General features: G+C 42.3%; 2 protein-coding genes and 1 pseudogene across 2 annotated transcripts; 1 reads left to right on the top strand and 2 right to left on the bottom strand.

Moving 5' to 3' along the window:
* Positions 1-3,544: 3,544 nt before the first annotated feature.
* Positions 3,545-4,497, bottom strand: LOC136474159 (glyceraldehyde-3-phosphate dehydrogenase 3, cytosolic-like). The gene is made up of 4 exons (XM_066471754.1): positions 4,336-4,497; positions 4,117-4,200; positions 3,908-3,997; positions 3,545-3,816 (listed from the first exon to the last, which is right to left on the bottom strand). The coding sequence occupies exons 1-4, from the start codon at positions 4,431-4,433 to the stop codon at positions 3,771-3,773; spliced, it is 318 nt and encodes a 105-aa protein (XP_066327851.1). The 5' UTR covers positions 4,434-4,497; the 3' UTR covers positions 3,545-3,770.
* Positions 4,498-4,876: 379 nt separating this feature from the next.
* On the bottom strand, positions 4,877-8,420 carry LOC136477633 (glyceraldehyde-3-phosphate dehydrogenase 3, cytosolic). The gene is made up of 12 exons (XM_066475847.1): positions 8,296-8,420; positions 8,154-8,177; positions 7,967-8,067; positions 6,916-7,031; positions 6,730-6,829; positions 6,490-6,636; positions 6,346-6,406; positions 6,163-6,260; positions 5,668-5,810; positions 5,449-5,532; positions 5,240-5,329; positions 4,877-5,148 (listed from the first exon to the last, which is right to left on the bottom strand). Exons 1-12 carry the CDS (start codon positions 8,297-8,299, stop codon positions 5,103-5,105), a joined length of 1,014 nt encoding a protein of 337 aa, XP_066331944.1. The 5' UTR covers positions 8,300-8,420; the 3' UTR covers positions 4,877-5,102.
* A 1,527-nt stretch (positions 8,421-9,947) lies between these two features.
* On the top strand, positions 9,948-13,658 carry LOC136474158 (cytosolic Fe-S cluster assembly factor NBP35-like; annotated as a pseudogene).
* Positions 13,659-24,807: the final 11,149 nt, after the last annotated feature.

Below are 24,807 nucleotides of genomic sequence, written 5' to 3'. Positions count from 1 at the left end.
TCAATAACATTTCTCCTTGCAATGATCTCCATAAGAATAACACCATACTCGCACACATCCATTTTTGTGGTAAGCGTTCCAGTAGCCACAAACATAATATCTTAAAGCTCCTTTTTAGAAAAATTTGTGAAACTAAAAGCAAAACTTGTTAACTTGGTTAGGGGCCAATATATAAAGGACCGCCAAAGTAAAACTCATATAAAAATGGGGGGTGTTTTTTTTTGCTAAAATGTAGCATAGGGGTATGGGGGCTTAAGCCCCCTTGTTCCCCTGCCCGGCTGCCCTTGTCCCACTCGCAAGGTCTAGATCAAGTATGTATGGAAAGAATAACAATGATTCTAGCTACGATGATTCCAATGCTCATGATAATTTGTGTCATTGACTTTGGATTTTAAGAACCTGGAGGGTCCCCTTGTAGAACAACCTCAACAAAGATTTGTAGAAGTTGTTAGAGAATTTGTTATCACCCCTTGAGTTAATTGTTTGATAGATGTAGCTATTCAAACATTGAAAGATTTGCAAAAGTCAGCAAAGCTGATTTCAACCAACTGCCATCACATGCATGGTTTCCTTTTTGGCCCAAGTTTGAGCAAGTTCAAGTAGGAATCCAAACTGAGATGATATAGTGGATATGTGACCATGTCTAAGGGCTGAGGCAAGAATGGAGGCAAGGGGGACAAGGCCCCCTAATTTCTACCACAATTTTTCAGGTGACCTTGCCCCGCGTGGCGTGGCTCAACCGCTCAATCGCCGTGTGACTTGTGAACTCATGTGATCGGTCGACGACGGCTGCGACATCGAAGACTTGTGCGGTTTTGCATGCGGCGGTCAGCCAGCAGGAAGTACGCAGCACAAGGGCAACCAGCAAGCTAGTAGGCTCCATCACAACACTCGCAAGATCTAGATAAGGTATGGACGTATCAATTATAGTCTTTTTTAATTTCATTTGGTCAAGTTGGAATATAGTCTACACATATGGTCGCAGTTCCTAATCGCATTCTTTTATTTTGAGGGATAACCATGAAAGCAACAGATCAAGGACAAAATGACTCTGAGGAAGATAAAGTAGCTAGTTGGCTTGCTGCACAACGAGAAGAGGATACAGAAGAAAAGGAAGCTCTAGAGCAACCAACGTCTCAGCGCCAGCGAGTAAATTGTGCAGATCTAGATATAGAACGAGATCTAGGCTTATATTGTCAAATTCAAAGTTATCCTCCAGATAAACAAGATATGCTATTAAAGAATACATGAAACATGGTTCATACCAATTTCTTAAGGATGTACCACCCTCCTCCTGGTCGAGAGAGCCACCCACATAGGTTTTAGTCACAGTGGTTCAAATCTTTTCCTTAGTTAGAATACTGATCAACACAAGATGTAGCCTTTTGCTTTCCCCTTGTTTTCTATTTTCAAAGAAACCCAGTAGGGAGAGCAGGATCTAATGTGTTTTATAGTGAAAGGTTTTAAGAACCGGAAGCAGGTTAAAGTGGGAATAATTGCGCCCTCAAAACTCACATGGGAGAGTGGTTTGAGCTCATCAATATTCTGTTAAATGTTATGACAATTTGAAGAATCGGTTATGCCATATTGAACCAGTGATAGAGAAGCAAACAAGTGAAGAGATTAGTGCAAACAGACTGCGGCTTAGAACGTCAGTTGATGTTGTCTGATGGTTAGCATTCCAAAATTGCCCCTTTGCTGAACATGATGAATCTGCCAATTCAAAGAACCAAGGTAATTTTCTTGAAATGGTAAATCTACTGGCTTATAATGAGAGAGGTTAAGGCTGTGTATTAAGTAATGCTCTTCTATGTGCAGGGTTGCCAGCTCCACAACTGGCCGGTTGTTGCGCTATCTGTTTGGAGGAATTCATGTATGCCAATGGTACCAAAATTCCACTAGGGGCTACTTGAGTGAATGTACTGCATATACACTGAGTCACTGACTAATCTAAACCAGTATAGTATATAAATGCTTGGGCCACATTACTGACATGCACCAGTAGTTGTAATTTGCCTCCAAACTCTGAACACGTTTGTTAGCTCTGTCGCAGCCCATGGAAACCAGGGTGTTAATGATTTGTACAGCTAAAATAATCTGCTAGCACCATGGCTTTATAATCGGCAAGCGCTGTATAGCTGTTAACGTCCATCTGTACCTCCAACCAGATGAATTGTCATGACTGTAGCCTGTTCGCTTGCTCGTAAACGATCGTAAATTTCCAGCCGGAAACAGTGTTTTTCTCTCACATCAAACCAGCCAACAGTAAATAATCCACGATACGATACGACCTCCCGAACAAGCTGTGCTCCCCAAATTCTCACAGGCTGCATCGCTGGCATGCTACTGCTAGCTTCAAATTACGATATGCTGCGGCCCATCATCTCTGAAAATTTATCCTGCCGGTGTGAACCTGAACCCGTTCACCTCACTCACTAAACGGTAAGTACAAGCTGTCATTGCTCACCATCAAATTAATTGCCTCCGCACTGCTGCCACAAAATTTCCCAAGAACTGTGCGCATGCCCCCACACCAGCTGAGCTCACCATCAAATTAATTGCCTCCGCACTGCTGCCACAAAATTTCCATGCCCCCACACCAGCTGATACTAGACCGGGCCACATCACTGGCATGCTGTTGCTGGCTCTCAGCAAGTGACATGGCACTCCTGTATTTTTGCTACTGCTCTCTGATCACAGTCATTATTAATAATTAATAATCTAAAAAAGGTAACAATCTAAAAAAAGGCGGACTGCGGATTTGTTTTTAGAACTGTTGTCGTCCAGCCCCTATTACCTGTTCGCTTATCTTATAATCCGTCCTTTAACTTATTTTTTAGTTGGAACAGTATTTTTTTCTCACACCGCTGCAGCAGTATTTTTTCAACGAAGCAAATGGGGGCTCCCACTATTTGATTGCGCTCCCACTATTTCTGTCACTGCTCCAGGAGATACTTCTATTCTCTTTTATTCTACTACCTCCACCCACCGTACTACTTGCATATACGTATCTATTCTTCTTTTCTATACTGCCTCACAACTCTTGCTTGCCATGGAAATCGAGGCCCTCCTACTGCATACTGCTGATCTTGTACTGCCAATATACATGGCGAGCACAGCGGTTGCCTCCAATCATGCACAGATATGAAAACAGCAACCCATCTCAATATCTACTGCTCCATGGCCAACTATCTTCTACTATTTCACCTTTCGTGTGACGATCAACTCACCTGTCGCCTACACTGCAACAAGGATCTTCATATCTGCTTCTTGAACAAAATTTTGCCCGTGCCGAAGGGTTAATAAACTTTAGCATTCAAGTACGAGGAACGGACTTTACATCTATGGCAATCTCCACCACGGCAGGTGCATGCCGGCAACCAAAGTGAAGGAAGAAAGGACGTGGAACTATGAAGAGGCCGGCAACCAAAGTGAAGGAAGAAAGGACGTGGAACTATGAAGAGGCCGGCAACCAAAGTGGCAAGTGAAGGAAGAAAGGACGTGGAACATTAAGTCAAATGGCACAGCAAAGACACAGATAAAGGAGTGCAAAATGCAAAACTGAAATATAAATTGATTAGAAGTTTAACGACGGTAGATAGACCTGACAAAATATGAGTCATTCAATGCTCAACCAACCACTACGATACAATACACCCAATATAGTTTCAGACAATACGATAGATAGAAAATTTTTATTCCCGGAAGCACTTTCTCCGGGGAAGAAACACCAACTGCCTTGTATTACCAGACCGTCTCAGTTCGTTCATCTAGTTGGTGCTGTTCATGTGGCGGATCAGGTCGACCACGCGGGTGCTGAAAAGGGGACGGAAAATAAGTCAGGATTTAGAAATTGAAGTGTGCAGAAGCCCTAGTCAAAGTCAGATAATCGGTAGAGGCAACTAACCTGTATCCCCACTCGTTGTCGTACCAGGACACAAGTTTCACGAAGTTGCCGTTCAAGGCAATGCCAGCCTTAGCATCAAAGATGCTAGACCTGTGATTGAGAGACAAAACATTGTCAGTAACCTGAGGTCCCCAGCAATTAACTACTGATCGGAAAATGGTGAAGATTAGATAAAATTGTGGGAGTGAGGATTAGAAAATATAGCACACCTGCTGTCACCCTGGAAATCGGTCGAAACAAGGTCCTCCTCAACATAACCCAGAATGCCCTTGAGGCTACCCTCTGCCTCAGCCCTGTGAAGATGTTTGTAAGATTAGCGAGTATGACAATCTAAAGCAATTCAACATTCATTTGAAAGTTGCATTGGACACAACATTATTGCACATTAATGAAAAAACCTACTCCACAATGCCGGAAAGCTAACTCACTTGACTGCAGCCTTGATCTCATCATAGGTAGCAGACTTCTCAAGCCTAACAGTCAGATCAACAACAGAAACATCGACGGTTGGGACACGGAAAGACATTCCAGTCAACTTTCCATTAAGGACAGGAAGCACTTTGCCAACAGCCTGCAGGACATCAAGTAGTTGTTACAAACTAAAAGACACACACACACACAAGAGAGAAAGCACTTTGCCAACAGCCTGCAGGACATCAAGTAGTTGTTACAAACTAAAAGACACACACACACACACACAAGAGAGAGAAAGCACTTGGGCAACAGCCTGCAGGACATCAAGTAGTTGTTACAAACTAAAAGACAAAGTGATTTGGACAAAATGTAGATGGACTTGTTTCTCTTCTCAGAAGAGTTGAGACTATACACTATTTCACACTATTTGCCGGCAACCAAAGTGAAGGAAGAAAGGACGTGGAACTATGAAGAGGCCGGCAACCAAAGTGGCAAGTGAAGGAAGAAAGGACGTGGAACATTAAGTCAAATGGCACAGCAAAGACACAGATAAAGGAGTGCAAAATGCAAAACTGAAATATAAATTGATTAGAAGTTTAACGACGGTAGATAGACCTGACAAAATATGAGTCATTCAATGCTCAACCAACCACTACGATACAATACACCCAATATAGTTTCAGACAATACGATAGATAGAAAATTTTTATTCCCGGAAGCACTTTCTCCGGGGAAGAAACACCAACTGCCTTGTATTACCAGACCGTCTCAGTTCGTTCATCTAGTTGGTGCTGTTCATGTGGCGGATCAGGTCGACCACGCGGGTGCTGAAAAGGGGACGGAAAATAAGTCAGGATTTAGAAATTGAAGTGTGCAGAAGCCCTAGTCAAAGTCAGATAATCGGTAGAGGCAACTAACCTGTATCCCCACTCGTTGTCGTACCAGGACACAAGTTTCACGAAGTTGCCGTTCAAGGCAATGCCAGCCTTAGCATCAAAGATGCTAGACCTGTGATTGAGAGACAAAACATTGTCAGTAACCTGAGGTCCCCAGCAATTAACTACTGATCGGAAAATGGTGAAGATTAGATAAAATTGTGGGAGTGAGGATTAGAAAATATAGCACACCTGCTGTCACCCTGGAAATCGGTCGAAACAAGGTCCTCCTCAACATAACCCAGAATGCCCTTGAGGCTACCCTCTGCCTCAGCCCTGTGAAGATGTTTGTAAGATTAGCGAGTATGACAATCTAAAGCAATTCAACATTCATTTGAAAGTTGCATTGGACACAACATTATTGCACATTAATGAAAAAACCTACTCCACAATGCCGGAAAGCTAACTCACTTGACTGCAGCCTTGATCTCATCATAGGTAGCAGACTTCTCAAGCCTAACAGTCAGATCAACAACAGAAACATCGACGGTTGGGACACGGAAAGACATTCCAGTCAACTTTCCATTAAGGACAGGAAGCACTTTGCCAACAGCCTGCAGGACATCAAGTAGTTGTTACAAACTAAAAGACACACACACACACAAGAGAGAAAGCACTTTGCCAACAGCCTGCAGGACATCAAGTAGTTGTTACAAACTAAAAGACACACACACACACACACAAGAGAGAGAAAGCACTTGGGCAACAGCCTGCAGGACATCAAGTAGTTGTTACAAACTAAAAGACAAAGTGATTTGGACAAAATGTAGATGGACTTGTTTCTCTTCTCAGAAGAGTTGAGACTATACACTATTTCACACTATTTTTTTTCATGCAAAGCATGAAGGCATTTCATGATTACATGTTGTAAAAAGTGCACAAGGAAAAGGAAGGTCAGTTTCTAACCTTAGCAGCTCCAGTGCTGCTGGGAATGATGTTGAAACTAGCAGCCCTTCCACCCCTCCAGTCCTTAGATGAGGGACCATCAACAGTCTTCTGGGTAGCTGCAAGGATCCACATTTGCCACATTAAAGACCACAAACAGATTGCTAAACAGGTTTTCCATTTAACCAATTTTGCAAAGCTTACCGGTGATGGCATGAACAGTGGTCATCAGACCCTCAACGATACCAAACTTGTCATTGATGACCTGAAGCAAAAATAAATAACCAATTTTAAATAATATAGGATCCCTAACAGCAATTGATCTCAGCAGTAAAGCAACATAAGCACCTTAGCAAGAGGAGCAAGGCAGTTGGTTGTGCAGCTAGCATTGGAGACAATGTTAATGTCAGACTTGTACTCCTTCTCGTTGACACCAACAACGAACATGGGGGCATCCTTGCTAGGAGCAGAAATGACGACCTTCTTGGCACCACCCTGTAAAAGCAACAGGAAAACCATCAGATGCTTCCATCACTAGAACTAATAAGGTATATACCCTGGAATAATACAATAGGTAGAAGATTGTACCTTCAAGTGAGCTGCAGCCTTCTCCTTGTCAGTGAAAACACCAGTAGACTCCACAACATATTCAGCACCAACGGAACCCCATGGGATCTCCTCAGGGTTCCTACAAACCAGGTCATTACTCATTAGTCCCCACAATGGTTTAATTGGGTATGAAGCAAATTAATATGGAAAGGAATGGTAACAAACCTGCTGCCAAACACAGCAACCTCCTTCTCACCAAAGAGAAGGGTCTTGGAGTCCTTAACCTTGAGCTCATGGTGCTTCCACTGTCCGTGGACAGTGTCATACTTGAACATGTAGGTCTGCAAGAGCAAAGTCAAACTCAAAATCCTAAAACAGAAGACCCAGTTGGTGTAACTTAACTAATCAACTTGACAAATGCAAGAATAAGAAGATTCATAGAATTAAAATTATGTAGAAAATACATATTTGGATAGTTCAAACACTATTACATCAACAACAATGGAATAGAATGTAATCCAGATCATAAGATTCGAATGAAACTTAACATGGGATAACCATAGAAAAAAACAGATAGCCTACATAATAATCCAAAGCACATGATACGTGCATCCACAGATGAACAACCTATATATAACCACTTTAGAGTTTCTATAATCCATCAGCAATTACAATCATGTTAATCTGCTTGACAGAGTGAGTAACCAGTTCAAATAAAAATAATGACATCTACATTAGATCAACAACCTAAATATACACTTTAAGGTTCCTATAATCGATCAACAATTACAATCATGTCAATGTGTTTATGGCAGAGTGGGTAACACCAGTCCACATTAAAAAAATGACATCCACATCAGATCAACAACCTAAATTATGCACTTAAGAGTTCCTATAATCCATCAACAATTACAATCATGTCAATGTACTTATGACAGGGTGGGTAAAAGGGTAACACCAATGTACTTATGACAGAGTGGGTAACAGTGTAACACCAGTCCACATAAAAAAATTACATCTACATCAGATCTACGCATCCCCTTTACTAATAATCCCATAGAATACAGATGTTCGAGACATGGACAAATCGTTACTAACACATGATCCCATATCTTACATAACCAAATACCAAATCGTATAAACCTTACCTTACATAACCAAATACCAAATCGTATAAACCTTACAAATCTACTACCATCGAACAAGCACTTTCAGCCAATCACTACTACACTCTCTTCGTACCAGATCAAGCGATTAGCGATACCAGGGGCTATACCATGTAATCGGTGCTGATGAAGGGGTCGTTCACGGCGACGAGCTCGACATCGTCGCTCTGCAGGGCCACCCTGGCCACCAGCCTTCCGATCCTGCCGAACCCTGCACCAACGAGAAAACCGATCAAAACCCACACGGACGGCGTAACTCAAATACATCATAACTCAGATCAGAGGCCGCAAACTTACCATTGATCCCGATCTTGATCTTGGCTGCATATACAAGAGCACAAACGCAACCAACCAAACCAACAAAATAAGTCAGCGAAAATACCACTACCAACGATCAAAATCCAAAAACACGACCAGATTGCAGGAACGACGGCATTACCCATGGGGACGAGAGGCTGCGGGACGGAGGAAACGAGGACGGATGGATTTCGAACGGGATCGAGAATGGGGTTCGCGAGTGTGATGCGGCCAATGGATCAGAGGGGCCATTATATAAAGGGCACTGGGCGGCCTAGGCCCTAGGGTTAGGCCAGGCCGCTGTGGCTGCGGCTGGCTGGGCCCACGCCCGGCGCCGCGGAACCTGGTTTTGGTAAAAATGGTGGGGGCGGAGACGTGATGGACGTGTGGATGACAAGTGGGGCCTGGAGGAGGAACGCGACCGGGGGCGGCCGATGGTTTCGAGAAGCTTCCCATGGGTCGGAACGAAACCCTGGACCGTTGCTGGGTTCGGGCCCGCCGGAAGTGGGAGAGAAGTCCTCCTGCTGTGCGGTGGCGGGCCTGCGCTTCTTTTCTTGGACAAGAAGAAGAAAGGCAAAGGATACCATCGGCCGAGCTGGTTTTCGGCGGCCGTCGGATGGCAAAAGATTCTGTGGACGTTGTGGGTGCCTGATTTTGTGCCTGGACGCTGGATTACAAGCCGAGCGGGCTCGGCTCGCTGGCTCCGTATGACTCTCGGTAGTTATCACCTCCCATTTTTATTTTGCTGGTATATGTACACGTACGTACAATGGCGTAGCTAAGATCTACATCCATTTTAATGTAAAACCAAATTATAGAGTGGTTCATGTGTAATTTTTATGATTTTGGAGAGCTCATCTACTATAATTTAACCTTGAACTAAATTTTAGGATGGTCCATGGACCACATGTCCACCTAGTTAGCTTCGTCTGTGCGTATACTGACCAAAACCTTCAGTTGCCAACACAGATGCAATTAATTATATTTTGTAAACCGTAACTAATTTATGCTAAAATATGAAATGAGATATTGTCATGGTGCATGGCTCTCCACTTGTGGTTAAATTATGATTCTTGTGTCTTCGTCTTTGGGTGTGTGTGTGGCTCATCCAACGATTATTGGGATTACTATGTCCAAATCGACCAATGTCAAGTTGTCAACGATAAAAATTTGATTTAGACGGGATAATACTTATCGTGTTCTACTAACGGACAAGTGTTTGTGTCGAACAGAGGTAATATGGCTCAATCTTTCAGCAACATTGATTCTCCTCAATGTTTTCAGCAACGATGATTCTCCTTGGCCTACTATGAACTTCACCATGACCACCGAACAATTTCGACGAGTGAACAGAATTTGCCTAGAGAGTGAGGGGGAAAAAACACATGTTCAAACATGTCACGTATAGCCAATAATGTTCAGGTTGGACTTGGACCCTCAAAGTGACAAAGTTGTTTTATTCCTCCATGATGGAGAAAAAAAAACACATGAGGTTTTGGTAAATGAAAATCAGTCATGAATTGTTGAAATAGCAACAGGGCAGGAGAACGACGGAAGCAGAGCAACGACGGTCAGAGCCACAGAGGCAAACTTGAGATCGTACACGCTATGCGGACAACGCCGCGCCCGTCCAGAAGCCCGGAAGGCAAAAATCTGGTTGCCTCGGCTCGTTCACACAGCCTAACGCAGCAGCACGCCGCTCCGTTGTGGGTCTTCTCTGCACTCTGGAGCGGTCGGCCGGTCACCCTACACCGAGACCACGAGACGACTCGAACCCCAGCTCAGGAACTGCAGAAGAAGGGGAGAGAGATGGAGAACGGCGTCGGCAAAGGCGACGTCCCCGACGATGCGAACGAGCGTAAGGAATCATTCCCCCCGTGCCCTCGGGTGGCCTCGTTATTCCTCTTCCCTTAGTTTGCGTTTAGGGCCGGCTTTCTGCAGCCATGTTTTTCTGGAGTTTGATCGCCTCTTACCAAAAGGGGCGAAATCTTCCTTGTTTCATCTGATATATATATAGATGCGAAGTTTCAGGGCACCGTGCAGTTGTTTCGATCGCTGGGTTGCTTTACCCAGGCTTGCTTCTAGGGTATTCGTGTTTCTGAGTATGCTTGGTTTGGTGTTGCGCAGATTGCCCTGGAACGCAGTCGGAGGAGGCGGGGAAGGCGGATGCCTGCGCTGGGTGCCCCAACCAGCAGATTTGCGCCACCGCTCCCAAGGGCCCTGATCCCGGTAATTAATACAATTCCAGTCAATTCTGCGATTTCCTCTGGTGCTGGCATTACTGTTATCTCCGTCATATGATTTTGTTACATTTTATTTGGTGAGAATTAGCTTAGTTAGATACATTTTATTACAAAGTGGTTGCGGATTTGGTATGTTCTATTTTCAGTATCCCCCTAAAGCATTTTAGATTTAACGATTTACAACAGCTGCAAGTGCTTATAAGTAAAGGGCAAGCGCTAGTAGGAACTAGCCTGCAGTTTTGAGCAGTCGAGGTCCAAAAACAAAGGGATTTGAATCAGAAATATTAGCACCAATAAAAGAGTCTGGAATTGCACTAGAGATGTAACTTGCTCGATCCAGCTATATGATTGAATGTTGAAGCATCCAATTTATGAATTGTTCAAAGTAAGTTAACTTTGTCAGAGTAGTATTTAAACAATGAGACTGACTGAGGGAAGAAGGGTAGGGGTTTGGGATGATGTGGTTCCTGTAAAGCAAATCATTGTGATCCAAACATGTAGTAATATCCAGGGGGCACCTGATATCCTGATGCCACATCCTGCTACAACTGCTGCTAAAGAAGGTTCAAACATGGATGGATGTTTAATGTTGGCTAGAAAGATTAGAAGAGTGTCTAGATTTCATTTGAGGGGTTTGCTGGATAGTAGATTCCCTGTGTTGACTGTGCGCTATAGGGATTGACAGATCACAAGGAAAGCCTTGTGGTTAAATTGTTATAATGTGTGATTGTGGTAACCATAGTTGGTGAACTCTTCCTAGTGGTTATACTTTTTAGCATGCTCTTTATTGTCAATTGTACTGTTAATCATAGCCTTTTGAGCAGTCAAGGTCCACAAACGAAGGCAGCTGATTCTGAAGTTTTCAGCTGCCTAATAAAAGATTTTCACCGGACAAGTGCCTATCCAGCGTCCAGTCGAATCCAATTGATCAATTAAGTCTTGAAGCAATTAAGTTTGTGACTTCTTCAAAGTTTTGTCTGTTAGCATAAAAACACAGTGAGGGAAGTGGTGGAGACTTAGGAAAATGCAGTTCATGTACAACAATTCACCTATGTGTTCAATTCCTTACAGACAATTCATTATGACCTGTTCATTCCTGTAAAAGAATTCATTTATGACCTGTTGTGATATCCAGATGCCACATCCATTTAATCCAAAAGGATATAAAGAGGACACTACAACTAATGTTATTGAAGGTTCTAACTTTGAATCTTGAATTTGGTGAGATTAAAATAGTGCATGGGTTTTCTTATTTGGGTCTTGTTCCATGGTTTTCTTATTTGGATCAAGTGTTTGAGGTTTTTTTTTATTAATTTTTTAATGCTAGGTTGTAAGCTCTGTTGATTCAAACCTGCCTTTTCCTTACTCTGCAAGGAATGGCAGATCACAGCACAGAAAAAAGAATATTCTTTGGAAAAATATCATCAGTCGTTTTTTCTGTTACTTCTGATATGAACTTCTTAGCTACCTTGGGATCTCCATGATCTTTGAGAGGTTTTCTATGGAGTATGAATATGACAGATTTTACAATTTGTGCTACTCGAGTGTCAGTAAGTTGAGCTATTTGCTAAAGCTGCTTCAATGAATTGCCTCCATTTTCAATAATGAGCAGCTTTACGAACATTGTACACAATCCATCTGAGGATTGAAGAATTTCAGATTGAGCAGGAAAAAACACTCAATGTGATTATGTACTTTGTGGATGTTAAAGACTTTGTTGTTGTTGTGGATGTTAAAGACTACACCATCAAGTTTTCAGTGTGACTGCCATCAATGCTATAAATAAATGCTTTGCCTCAATGCAATCGTCAACAATTCTAAATGTGATTTAGTCATTGTAGTTTACTTTCGATACATTTCACTGGTGCAAAGCAGCATGTTAAATGTGTGATTGCCTTTTGTAGCTGGTGGCCATTTATCTTGAGCTAGGATTTTTTGCATGCAGTTCAATGTGATATACCATTAGCCGTAGGTGGATGAATGAATTATATATACAGGGACACTATTTACTTGCTGCTTGTATATCTGTTAGGTGAAAGTGAACTGATTATTGACTGATTGTATTTTGCAGATGTGGTTGCTATTGTTGAGAGGTTGGCTACTGTGAAGCACAAATTATTAGTTTTGTCTGGAAAGGGAGGTGTTGGAAAGAGCACATTCTCAGCCCAACTCTCAGTTTGCCCTAGCTGAAATGGACCATCAGGTTGGCCTTCTTGACATAGATATATGTGGCCCTAGCATCCCTAAAATGTTAGGCCTTGAGGGACAAGATATTCATCAAAGCAACCTTGGCTGGTCACCTGTGTATGTTGAGTCCAACCTTGGCGTGATGTCGATTGGTTTCATGCTGCCTGATCCAGATGATGCTGTCATATGGAGGGGTCCCCGCAAGAATGGATTGATCAAGCAGTTCTTAAAGGATGTTGATTGGGGGGAGATTGACTATCTTGTTGTGGACGCTCCTCCAGGAACATCTGATGAGCACATCTCGATCGTGCAATACCTTCAAGCCACAGGAATCGATGGTGCAATAATCGTCACGACTCCGCAGCAGGTCTCTCTGATTGACGTGAGGAAGGAGATAAACTTCTGCAAGAAGGTTGGTGTCCCTGTCCTAGGTGTTGTGGAGAACATGAGTGGCCTGAGGCAGCCGCTTTCAGATCTCAGATTCAGTCAAGTCAGATGGGGCGGGTGAGACAGATGCGACAGAGTGGGCCCTGAACTACATCAAGGAGAAAGCCCCTGAGCTTCTGTCGGTCATGGCCTGCAGTGAGGTATTTGATAGCAGCAAGGGAGGCGCTGAGAAGATGTGCCATGAAATGGGGGTTCCTTTCCTTGGTAAGGTGCCCATGGATCCGCAGCTGTGCAAGGCTTCTGAGGAAGGGAGGTCATGCTTTGCTGATCAGAAATGCAGTGCCAGTGCGCCGGCTCTTCAGAACATTGTGAAGAAGCTGATCAAGACTGAGTGAGAAAATAGTGTTGGCCTGCTGGGAATCTGGTAGTGAGAAATGAGATGAAATGATAGATGCCAGAGTTCTCATTACCAATATATATGCTGTGTCACACACACAGTCTTTATTAGTGCTATTTGATCTGTAAGTTTTTGTTCATGAATGATCAGTGGGTGGACTGGGTGCACAAACTACCGCTTAATTTCTGCACTATGCAGTGAAATATGTTTTGAGGTTACTTTCAAAAAAAAAATGTTTTGAGGTGCTACCTGAATGATGCTTGAATCCTTTGTACTGTACGTACCAGAACCGAATGAGTGTATTTTGTTAGCAATAGCCTGGCAACGCTTCTTTGCTCTCTTTGCACAACATGCTTGTCATAAGTTATCAGATGCTGGGGCTGTCGGCAAAAAAAATCAGGACAAAGCCTCGGGCCTTTTGTTGCAAAAACTGATGATGATTCACGAATAAGCATGTTCTGTATTTCTCTTAACACAGACGACTGAACAGTGAACACAACCATGCAAGTGACAAAGCAGATCAAAACTGATTTTTATTTTCGGCGAGGACAGTAGCTGAAACTTTTGTCATAACACGACCATGCAAGAAAATTCAATACATTCAGGAGAAAGGAGAGAAGTGAAAAACAGAGATTGAGATCAGAACATCACATTTACTCTTATCAAGCCAGCCGACTTTGGCCGATGCTCAGGGTGTTCACGTTAGTGAAAATTTTTTACAGCGTCCGATTGTCTTTCCACCGTCCAAATTTATCCCACCGTTTTTACAGTATAACAGTTCAACTGGTTCGGACAAAAAAGAAAAAACTCCCTCGTCCTCTCCACCAAAGCCTCAAGGGCCGCATCCTCACGCCGCTTTCTGCCCTCGCGTCCACCACGCCGCCCTCTGCCGTTGCCCGCCAAGGCCGCCACCGCGGAGCTCCGCGTCCGCCCCTCCGCCCCCAGAGCAACACGTAGGCCTGTGCGGACGGCCCCCGGTGCCGCCGCCAGGTCGACCTAGGGGTTCGACGTGGAACCAGCCCCAACCCTGGCTCAGCCGGCGTGCCGGCGCGGGTGGTCGCGCTCCGCGGCTGGCTCACCGTGCGGCATGCTGCCAGGCCGCCGGCGCCCCTGGTTTGCTGCGCCCTTGCTCCGGCGCCTCCCAGCGCCGCCCCCATCGCCCCTCCGCCCATGCTGAGTGCCTCTTCCTGGACATGGCCTAATCGACGACTACATAACCAGGTAGCCGCATCAATTCCTGATTTATCCGTCCATACTAAATTAGCTTCAACATCTTATTTCTTCTAATATTAAATTGGTATAAAATAAATGCTGACAGCATTTCGCTCCGTCAAAATTTTACTTTCCTGTATTCTATGGTTGTTGCCCCAAGGTAAACCCCTGCTCTCTGAGGGGGTACAAAATATGGAGGACAGGAACCTAGGCAAGTTCAATTCGTGAGGTCTTACTGACCAACCATATTTGATTATTTTGTTTTTAAATTATTCTTGACACATGCATATTTGCCGTGTTGGCTTCTTGTCTTTTTAGATCTATGATTCAGTGTGCTTTGATTTGACACATGCATATATCCTGTGCCAGCTTTTTTTGTATGATTTAGTGTGCTTTGCATGGAGAAATATTGATCTTCTCGCATCACCTAAAAAAACTCTTACCAGTTTTCCTCTTTTTTGATGTAGCGGAGTAATAACCCAAGAATAAGATACTAGGCCATTGATATTTGGCAAGTTCATCCTAAAGCAAATTTCTCGATCTGTTTAGGGAGTAAGTTCTGTCATGTTATTCTCACATCGATTAAAACTCTTATCAGTTTTCTTCTACTTTTGGTGTAGTGGAGTAAAATTGAGTACCCAAGAATAAGATACTCAGCAATCATCAATATAAGTACTGTGCATCCCTTCTTAGTTTAAATAATTGCTGGCAACTAACTTTCATATGGACTCAGTTCTGTCAGGATTGTTCTACAACAGATATCCTATTTAGATCAATACATTTTATGGTTCGAATTTTGATACCTATATTATCTGATTAGATGTACCTAATATTGGAGATCTTTCCTATAATTGTGATGCCTTAATTAACATGTTCCCTAAGAAAATTGATTTTCCATGAGATTAAATTTGAAGCATTATATTGATTTCCTAATTTAGTCCAGAACACGCAAAAAAAATTGGGGACCATCAAAGGGAGGTGTCCCAATATGTTATGGGAGTTGGGAATTCTCTTATGTTACCTGCTTGATCCAATGATGTTGTTTACACCACACCATTGTATATTCTGATACCTACATTCACTAATTACTTCTGCCTGCTATTGGAGTTTTTTTTGTTCAGTTAAACTTCCTGCTCATCCAGTTAACTGTTGAGCTCACAAACATGGTGTCGGATCTTGTTTACCCCAATCCACTGTCTATTTTGATTTCTACATTCGCTAATTAGTCTTTCGTATTATTGGACATTAGTTAAACTTTCTGCTCATCTGGTTAACTGTTGAGCTGAGCTTAAAACCCATGGTGTCGTGTAACGTTGGCTGGATTGAACCACTTTGTCTTCATCCCTCAGTATAACCCATTTTGGGAGTAACACTAGGCTAATATTGGGTGTTTGGTTAGCTGCTAATTTAAATTAGTTGGCACTATTGTCCTTACCTTCTACTGCTCCTGGTTCTGCTGAAATGCATTAATCATTAGGTTGTGCTCCAAATTGGCCCTGCTCTACATAAAATATGATGTTGGTTCTACTCCAAATTGATTGGGTTCTGCTCCAAATTTGTTCATAGCGGTGTCAATGGTGTCTTCTTTAGGTTAAACCTCGTGGTTCTACTGTTTGGTCACATGAAGTTTCACCTTAATTTGGCCGGGTGCCTCTCTTTTTTTAGCATTGTTTTTTCTGATTCGTCTTTTTAGCTAACATGCCATATTAGATGGTTTTCTTAAGTTGTTTTCCACCTGTTCTACCTGTCCTATGTTTGAGTAGACTTAGATATGCTCATTTGGGACACAAGTACATACTACTATCTGATACAAGCATTTGCTATAGGGAATTCATTCCTACATAATATTTCATACTTTACACCATTTGCAGATTTCGGTGCTCCCTCCATGTCCAGACTGCTGCTTTGTCCCTAGTGCCTGCTGCAAGCAGTGAAAATGCTTTTTTTGGCTGTTTTATCCCAGATCGCTTTACTTTTTTCGCTTTTGCTTCTAAATATTTAGTCTGTTAGCAAGTTCAGTCCACATAGAAAAAAAATATGTTGTGAGCAAATTTTAGTTAGCCAAGCAAATATTGCAGATTGCTAAACATAATGTGTGTGTTTATATTACAAATTGCTCTAACATAAAAGCTTCCTGTGACTGCTCTACCTGCAGCACATTTGGAATACATTGATATATCTGAACATTATGATTTCCTAACCTCAGTGTCCAAATAAGAACGATGCGTTTGAGTATCTTTCTTGTTGTCCATGTATTTTTACTATATGTGCTTAGTCAGCGATTTCTTCTTTCTTCACATTTTGTACTGTGGTCCTTGGAAACATATTGATTGGAAGGCCACATTTTACAGCTCATGTTACTTCCTAGTGCTGCTATTTATTGAGTTCTTAAATCCTTTTTTGCTCAGCAATACACTTTGGAGTGCCATTACAGCAACCCTAGCTTTGCAAACCTATCCACACGCCATAGGTTAGTGCCTATTTGTAGATTCATATTTTTACATTTGTTGTACACTAATTGGAAAATTAGATTTCACAGCGCCTGTTACTTATTGATGGTACTATTTATTGACTTCTTAAATTCTTCTTTGCTCTACAGCAGACTTTATGATTTCGTCACAGCGAGTAAAGCTTTTCCAGGTCTTTCCATACGTCGCAGGTTGGTGCCTATTTTTGGATTCATGCTGTTTGCGTTGGATATGTATTGATTGGAAAATCAGATCTTACAGCGTTTGTTATTTCCCGCTGATGTATATTAACACCTGTACACTTGATTATGCAGTACTGGATGTGTCGGTGCAGAAAGTGACCAACTAGTAAATATTTGTAATTTTGTTGTACGTTATGATTGGAGGTGGCCTAGCGCTCAATGACATAGGATTTATACTGGTTCGGGCAACGTGCCCTATGTCCAGTTGGGGTCGGTCGGTGACTTTATTCCTAAGCCTAAACGCTCGAAGTCTGTAGTGGGGGTACAAACGAGAAGGAGGAAGAAGGGGGTGTACAAGAGGTTCGGTTGGCTCCGACCAGAAGAGTCGTGGTCGGAACTTGGTGGTCCTACGGTTGGGAGTGTTGATGTCGATCTAGTGAGTCTGAGCTTGAAGAAGTCAATCTCCCTTTGTTGGAGGGAGCACATCCCCTTTTATAGATGAAGGGGATGGCTTTACAGGTGAGGGAGAGAGAGTACCGATGTTTCTAAGCCTTGTTGCCTATAGTGATGAAAACTGGATAATGGTTGACGCCCCCCAATACTGTCGATGTTGCTGTAGGATGTCAGATGTGCATGTGGGGCAAGCTATCTTCTTCAGGAAGGATGACGCCGGTACCTGCAAAATACTTCTTGATGCCTAGTGGCATATGAGGAGCCGTGCTATGTTCACCCGGTATGGCAAATCCTAGAGCCCATACCACGATCGATGTCCAGAGACACGCGGGGGGCTACCATATGGGAGTTTCTAGCAGCCCCTACAGTACTTTGTGTCTGGGTGGCTGCAGAGCACTATTTTGAACAGGGTATGGTCCCTGGTATAGTGGTTTGACTTGCGAGCCCTGCCTTGCCTTCCTTCGTATGCCTTCTGGTTCCTTCCGAGCGGGCGTCCCCGGTCGGATGGCTCCAGTCGATTCTGGCGCGCCAGTCGGAGAATAGCGATGGGCGGGGTTTTTCTATGAACCCCGGTTAGAGACACGGGGTTAGAGTCGGAGGCGGTCCACGGGTCAGGCTTTCCGAATGGAGGCCGTGCGGAGGTAGCCGGGGCCTGACGCTAGCGCTCTGATCGGAGAGGCTGTTCGGAGTTGGCCTGAGCCTGAGCTAGTGCTCCGATCGGAGAGATGGGCCGAAGGCGCCCTAGGCCTGAAGCGAGTGCTCCGGTCTGTTGAGTTTAGACTCTCAGGCCGGTCTAGAAGAAAGAAAGGCCGTTTTCCTAGGCCGAGCCCTGGCGTGGAAGCCGGTCCCCGAGGGACCCCGGGTTTATGAACCTGACAGAATGTCCATGCAGTTACAACCTCTCTATTTCTTTCTGTTCATAGACACATCTATATCTGGCTTTGATCAATTTTAGTTCTCTTCTTTAGTAACCTTTGAGTAATGTTAGATTAGAATATGCGCTCATGATTATCACTCTTTTATGATCTTTTTTTCTCATTTCAAGTGAGGCATTGCCATATGTCAAACCATTCTAGCTACCTACCAGAATACCTAGGGAACTGATTCTGTTAGAGATCCAAACAATGCTACTGAGGGTATCTGTAAATACTTTTTTCTTTTCCAAACTGCATGGTCGATGTTTATTTTCTAGACTTCATTATTTGCAGGTATTTGTTTATGGTCTTGACCTAAGTGTGACAGATGAAGTTCTGAAGTAAACCTTTAGGTCCATACGGACGACTTCTCTATGTCAAAATACCTGTACGAAAGTGTTGTTGATCTGTCCAATATTAAAAAAGGTATGAAGAGTATCCGCTTCTGTGTATTATGCAGATCAATTTATAGACCAGTCGATGCTCAGTAGTAATGCCATCTTCAGTATCCATTCCATGTTGAAACCTTTTTTGTGTTAATATTTTACTACCAAAATTAGCACCCAACTGGTTATAGTAATTCCACATTAACTGAGGAGTGTATTGTGTAAATTTAAACCATATGACAAGTCATTCAAAATTTATAGTAAATGCTTCTATAATTTTTTGAACCACATACTACTATATGGATTTTATCTTCTTAAAAAAACTATTTCTTTAGGGCATCACCTAAGGAGGCCAAAAAGGTGCTAAATGGAAGGCACCTGCGAGTCCAAAGCATGAGGCTCTCATGGGGTGGTAACCAGAGGCGGAGCCAGGATTCAAACATAGGGGTGCCATGGTGTCCGCGAAGATTTAGGATCCAAATAACATGGGAGCCAGGTGTCTACGAAGAATTTTTAGAGGCTCATAGCCAACAATCTTTAATTATTTGTCCTCTATTCCAAATTATAGGACGTTTTGGCTTTTCTAAATTCATAGCTTTTGCTATGCACCTAGATAGACAATTATGTCTACATACAAAGTGAACACTATGAATACCAAAACGTCTTATAATCTGAAATAGAAGGAGTAGCTGATGAAAATCAGAATGTAGCCACGTTGAATAGAAACCATAAGAGTGAAAAAAATATGACAGCAATTAAGTAACAAAGGAAAATGAGATATGTATCCAATCTAGAAAGTACATTTATCTAATGTAGAAAAATTCTAAGGTATAGAATTATACATGCAACTGGATATCCATTACCATTAGTGATTCATAGCATTTGTGCTACATCCCACTGCATAGCGACAAAGCGGCTGACAGTGCGCGAGACTGCGCGGAGGTGCATGTCGGAAGGCATGCATATGCACAGGGGAGCTAACGGAAAGCAGCACACTAATGGATATATTGCAGACCAAACTACATGTGCTAATTATGGATTACCATCATTAGTTGTATGTCCAATGCACCCACGTAGGCTACACTGAAGTTTGGAGAGGCAAACTGCATGTACTAATTACCACCATTAGTTGCTAAACATGAGGTTATGTTGCAGACCAAATAGAATGTTGGGGGGGTGCCTGGCCCCTTCTAGCCCCCCTCCCTCTGCCACTGGTGGTAACCCTGCAAACAAACAAACAAGCAGGAATTTTTTTTATGGGTCTGGTCTGGCGTTGATGAGCCTACTCCTGAGCAGAAATTTCAAAGAACACAACTCTATTTAAACACAAAAAAACTACTTTTCACCTCTTTAGCTTGTACTAGATTTAGAGTTGTTATTAGTTCCTCACATTTCATATCTACGGACATGTTTTTTCCTCATAAAGACGAAAGTGTTCTTAGTACCAGGATACTATTAGTTCCCTCTTATTTCATATCTGCGGACATGTTTTTTCCCCCATAAAGACAGAAAGTGTTCTTGGTACTAGGATACTTTTATATTCACAGTTGGCCCAGAGATATCTGATTCATCCTGTTAATTACCAAATCTATAACATGCCAATTCCGCAGGAACACAAGTGATGCACTGATCCTCCTCATCAAAAAAATGAAGATCCACGGCCACCATTCAGACAGACAAGGAGGATAAAGACACAAAAATATCATTCTCAGCATCCCTCGAACTCCGGTCCAAAAAGGCACCTTCCATCAGTTGTGTACGAATCATTCAGCAGTCGTATTATGGCACTGGTCTTTTACAAGAAGCACATGAGATCAAAGCCTCTTCTATGGCCCATCTTGAAACCTATGTTTTTACGCTTTGTATAAATTGCAGATCCAGAGTTGAAGAAACCAAAACACATGGCTAAGGCACTGGATGTACCGCCTCTTCCAGCCAATAGAGAATCAAAAAGGTGTTTGCAAAGACTGTTCTTCATTTTCTATGTAGACTCATCCTATTTAGCACAATCACGTCAAACCTGAAATTCCTTTCTCTGTGTTACAGGCTTACACAGCCCTAGGATACATCTGCTTCTACATATATGCCATAGGCATTTCAAGTAAAATCTATTTGTGTGAGAAACTTTGATGACCAGGCTGCATATATAGCTTAGGACACTAATATGTAAGACTACCTTTTGCATATGTAGCATGGGCACTTCTCAGATTCCTGGTTAGGTTGTTTGTGCAGGCTACAACCAGCTTACGTAACACTATGACACCTGTGGCTGCCATCCACTATTAAAACCAGCTTATGTAAGATTGTCGGACTCTGACCTATGGCTGGCATCTCCTACTAATAAGGATAAGCAATGTAAAGTCCTAGAATATCCTTGGTTATGTATGGATTGCTACTAATCATGCTGGCTGCTCAATGTACAAAGCCACTCTGTGCTACTCTATGTTATGCAATGTGTTAAGTACCATCCCATGTCATGACCTAAGAACATTACTAAACCCATCTGATCACTTTATGTAATATATATACCCATCCTGCTTGTAGTATAATGTCAAATATGTGCCTATATGTACAAAAAAGGTAATATTTCAGCTTCTCTATACTACCTAATTCCATGCTCCGATCTTGAAAAAATATATAGACACGTTTAGATCTGTGATTGCATTTCCAACTGACTACCGACTGCGCGCGAGGGCGCGCATGATGGACTAGTCTACTCTTATCAAAGCAGGTTAGTTTGGCCACCAACCAGATGGTCCACGATAGAAAAAAAATTTACAGCGTTGATTTCCCGATCTGTGGATAACCTTTACCCCACCGTGCTTTACTATAGCATACCATGTGTCCACGTGTGATTGGTTGGAGGGGAAAATATCTCCCTCACCTGCCTCCCCCTCCGTTTATCTCTCTCTCCTTCCCTCCTGAGGTAGCGGCGCGAGGCGACGGCGCCTGTGCGGGCAGCCCCCCCACCCCTCGTGCGAGTTGGGCCCACGACGCGGGTGGCATTGGCACAGTGCGGCGCCACGCCGCATGGGTGAGCAGCGCCGGCGGCCGCGGCCACTGGGCCCCCTCCGCGCGAGCTCCTTTAGACGGTTGGAGCGGCTCTGCTTTCCCTCGATCCATTCGCTCGCTGGTTTACTCCCCCCTCTCTATGCTTACTCTATTTGATTTTATCCTACATCTATTGTTCTAAGACCAATTCCCCCTAGGTCTACTATTCTCCCCCTTTTCTCTTACCAATCTAACTGTGATTTTTTTGGTTTTGTAGGCTACGACCTGCTGGGTTCTACTGGATTTTGAGAGCAGGCAGGTATTATGCAATAGACCTGAGCACATGACCATGTATGTGATATTTGTTTGATTTCTTAGTGTAGGATAAAGATTGAGACCATGTACCGATGGTTTTTTATTTATTGTTTCCATTTTGGTCATGTACAGTGATGAATATGGTTTCCTATTCCTGTTATGTTTTGCTTTGAGACAAATTGCTAGTGTTGTGGTGATTGTAGCATAAATTATGTTTGATGTTTCATGCAATTATCATGGTCTACCTTTCCACATTACATCTCTTTCTTTCTTTCTTTTTGATGATCGAGGCAATGCTCACAACTGAACCAACCATCATGCCCAAAGTTGACACTATCTTTGTACATGTTCAATGACATTTAAAGCAATGCTCAATGGTTGAATCTGTTTTCTTGCATTTCTTCCTACCTCTTCTGCTTTGTGTAGTTTCCAATCACCAAAGAGAGGTACTGTTTATTGCCTGTGATGATTTCTTCCTTTGTCTAGTTTGATCGTTGCCAAGTTCAAGATGTAAGAATTAATTTCACACTTTCACCCTATTTGGTGGGGATGATCCATCAGATAGAAAAAGGTAGATGAACAACAACATCAACCATCTAAAAATTGTTGAGCAAGCAGTTGGCTGCATGATCACCTCATGGATAATAACACATAATAATGCGGTATCTATTTTTTTGAGCCTTTCTGTTTGATTAATGATTTTAGGTAATGCTTAGGAATTGATAGAAGCATCTTTTGAACAATTACGCATCTTGTGGCAGTTAGGGTGCCGAGGGGTAGATGGATATATGAAATTCCTTTTTAGGGTTGTAAAATCATTTATAGGTTCTGTTTTGTCAACACCATCTTAGTTGTCATGTTCCAACCTGAAATTAAAATTGACATATTTTCTCTTCTGATTTTTATGTTGCTTGGTGGTTCAGAGGGCCTAAATTAAAATCATAAAAGATGTTTCCTGCCAATTTTTTAGTTGTAGTATGAGAAGACCATAGAAGATGTTTATGGACAACCAGTTTGAAAGTGATATCTGAATATCTGATGATCTTTTTGCAAGCTACATTCTAGGTGATGAAAGCTAACTGCCTGCTGGTTTCTCTTTTTGCCTCTCATTGCTCATGCCTTGATCATGACTGGCTGCTGATTTCTCTTTTGGGCTCTCATTGCTGATGCCGTCATATTAGTAGAATTAAAGTGTAAGATTAAAAAGTATCAGTATAGTTGTTTATGTTATAGATTGATCTAACATATTTCATCATATTACCATGTGTTACCTTGCCATGCTTTGGTGATGCTTACAACATGTCTCTTCTATTTTGTAAAATTAAAATGCAAGAATAGAATAGTCTCAGTAAAAAAAATTAATTTCACTGATGAGATATTTTGTTGCCAGTCCATCACAGTGGCTGATTTGTGGTTCAATGCTTCCTATTAGGCACAACTCTAGTTGCCTTTGCTATCGATGGTCCTGCAATCATCTATACATACATGCCAATCTTCTAAGGTAATTATTATACATGTTGCTACCATGTACCAGTTGTTTGCACATATTGGGGAAAGGAAGGTGCCATCATTTATGATGCTTTCTTCCCCTATCATAGTATTATATTTTCTAAAATTTTTGTGGCATCCTTTTTCTATCGTGGCACTACACTTTAACCTTGAAACCATAATATCTCCTCCTTTGACAGAGGTACTACAAGTAAAAAAGGTGGTAATCTAACTCAACGTTATAATAAAATTGTATCCATATACATGGAAATATACCTCTAGATTTGGTCTATGGTACCTCTTGTGTTTTTTGCATTCTTTTGTGTTATTGTTGGCGCCAATGTGGATGTTGATTTTAATATATCAGTTTAGTAAAGTCTATTTTAGTTGGACCCTTTCAATGATTCAGTAGAATGGCAACAATGAGACACCAATGAGAATGCACAGCCATGTTGGTTTAAATTATGAATCTATATAAAAATTCTCTCTCCATCAGTTTTATTGTCCATAGACACCACATAATGGTAATTGTCGTCACTATTTAACATCAAAAGATCGGATTGCTTCAAAAAAAATTTTAAAAGGTGTTGTTTTGCACGACCATTTGCAAAACTATCTTCTACTTTTTTCATTGTGCTGTTTTCCTTGCCTGCATACATCCCATATGTATCATCTTTACAATATCAGTTAACAAAAATGTACGGCCTCCCATTATATTATCTTTATAGTACATGCCTACTTGAGATTCCTTCATAGTGACAGGTTCTCTTCTAATCTCTATTTTATGCCTCAGCATAGTGCCTACAATTATGTAGCAATTGTAGGGGACCGTGACGCCTAAGAGGGGGGTGAATTAGGCAACTTAAAAATCTACTTCTAAATTATGGCCTCTTTTCTAACCTTAGCAAAACATATGCAAAAGATAAACTATCTAAATGTGCAACTACGGTTTTACTAGTGTGTTGCTATCTCTACCGCAAAAGGAGTAATACAATCAATGAAAATGCGGAAGCTAAAGAGCAAGGTAGAGA

The sequence above is a fragment of the Miscanthus floridulus genome, chromosome 8 (genome assembly GCF_019320115.1).
Source record: "Miscanthus floridulus cultivar M001 chromosome 8, ASM1932011v1, whole genome shotgun sequence".
NCBI classification, from domain to species: Eukaryota; Viridiplantae; Streptophyta; class Magnoliopsida; order Poales; family Poaceae; genus Miscanthus; species Miscanthus floridulus.
Note: the sequence above shows the minus strand (reverse complement) of the source record. Positions and strands in the feature narration are given on the sequence as shown.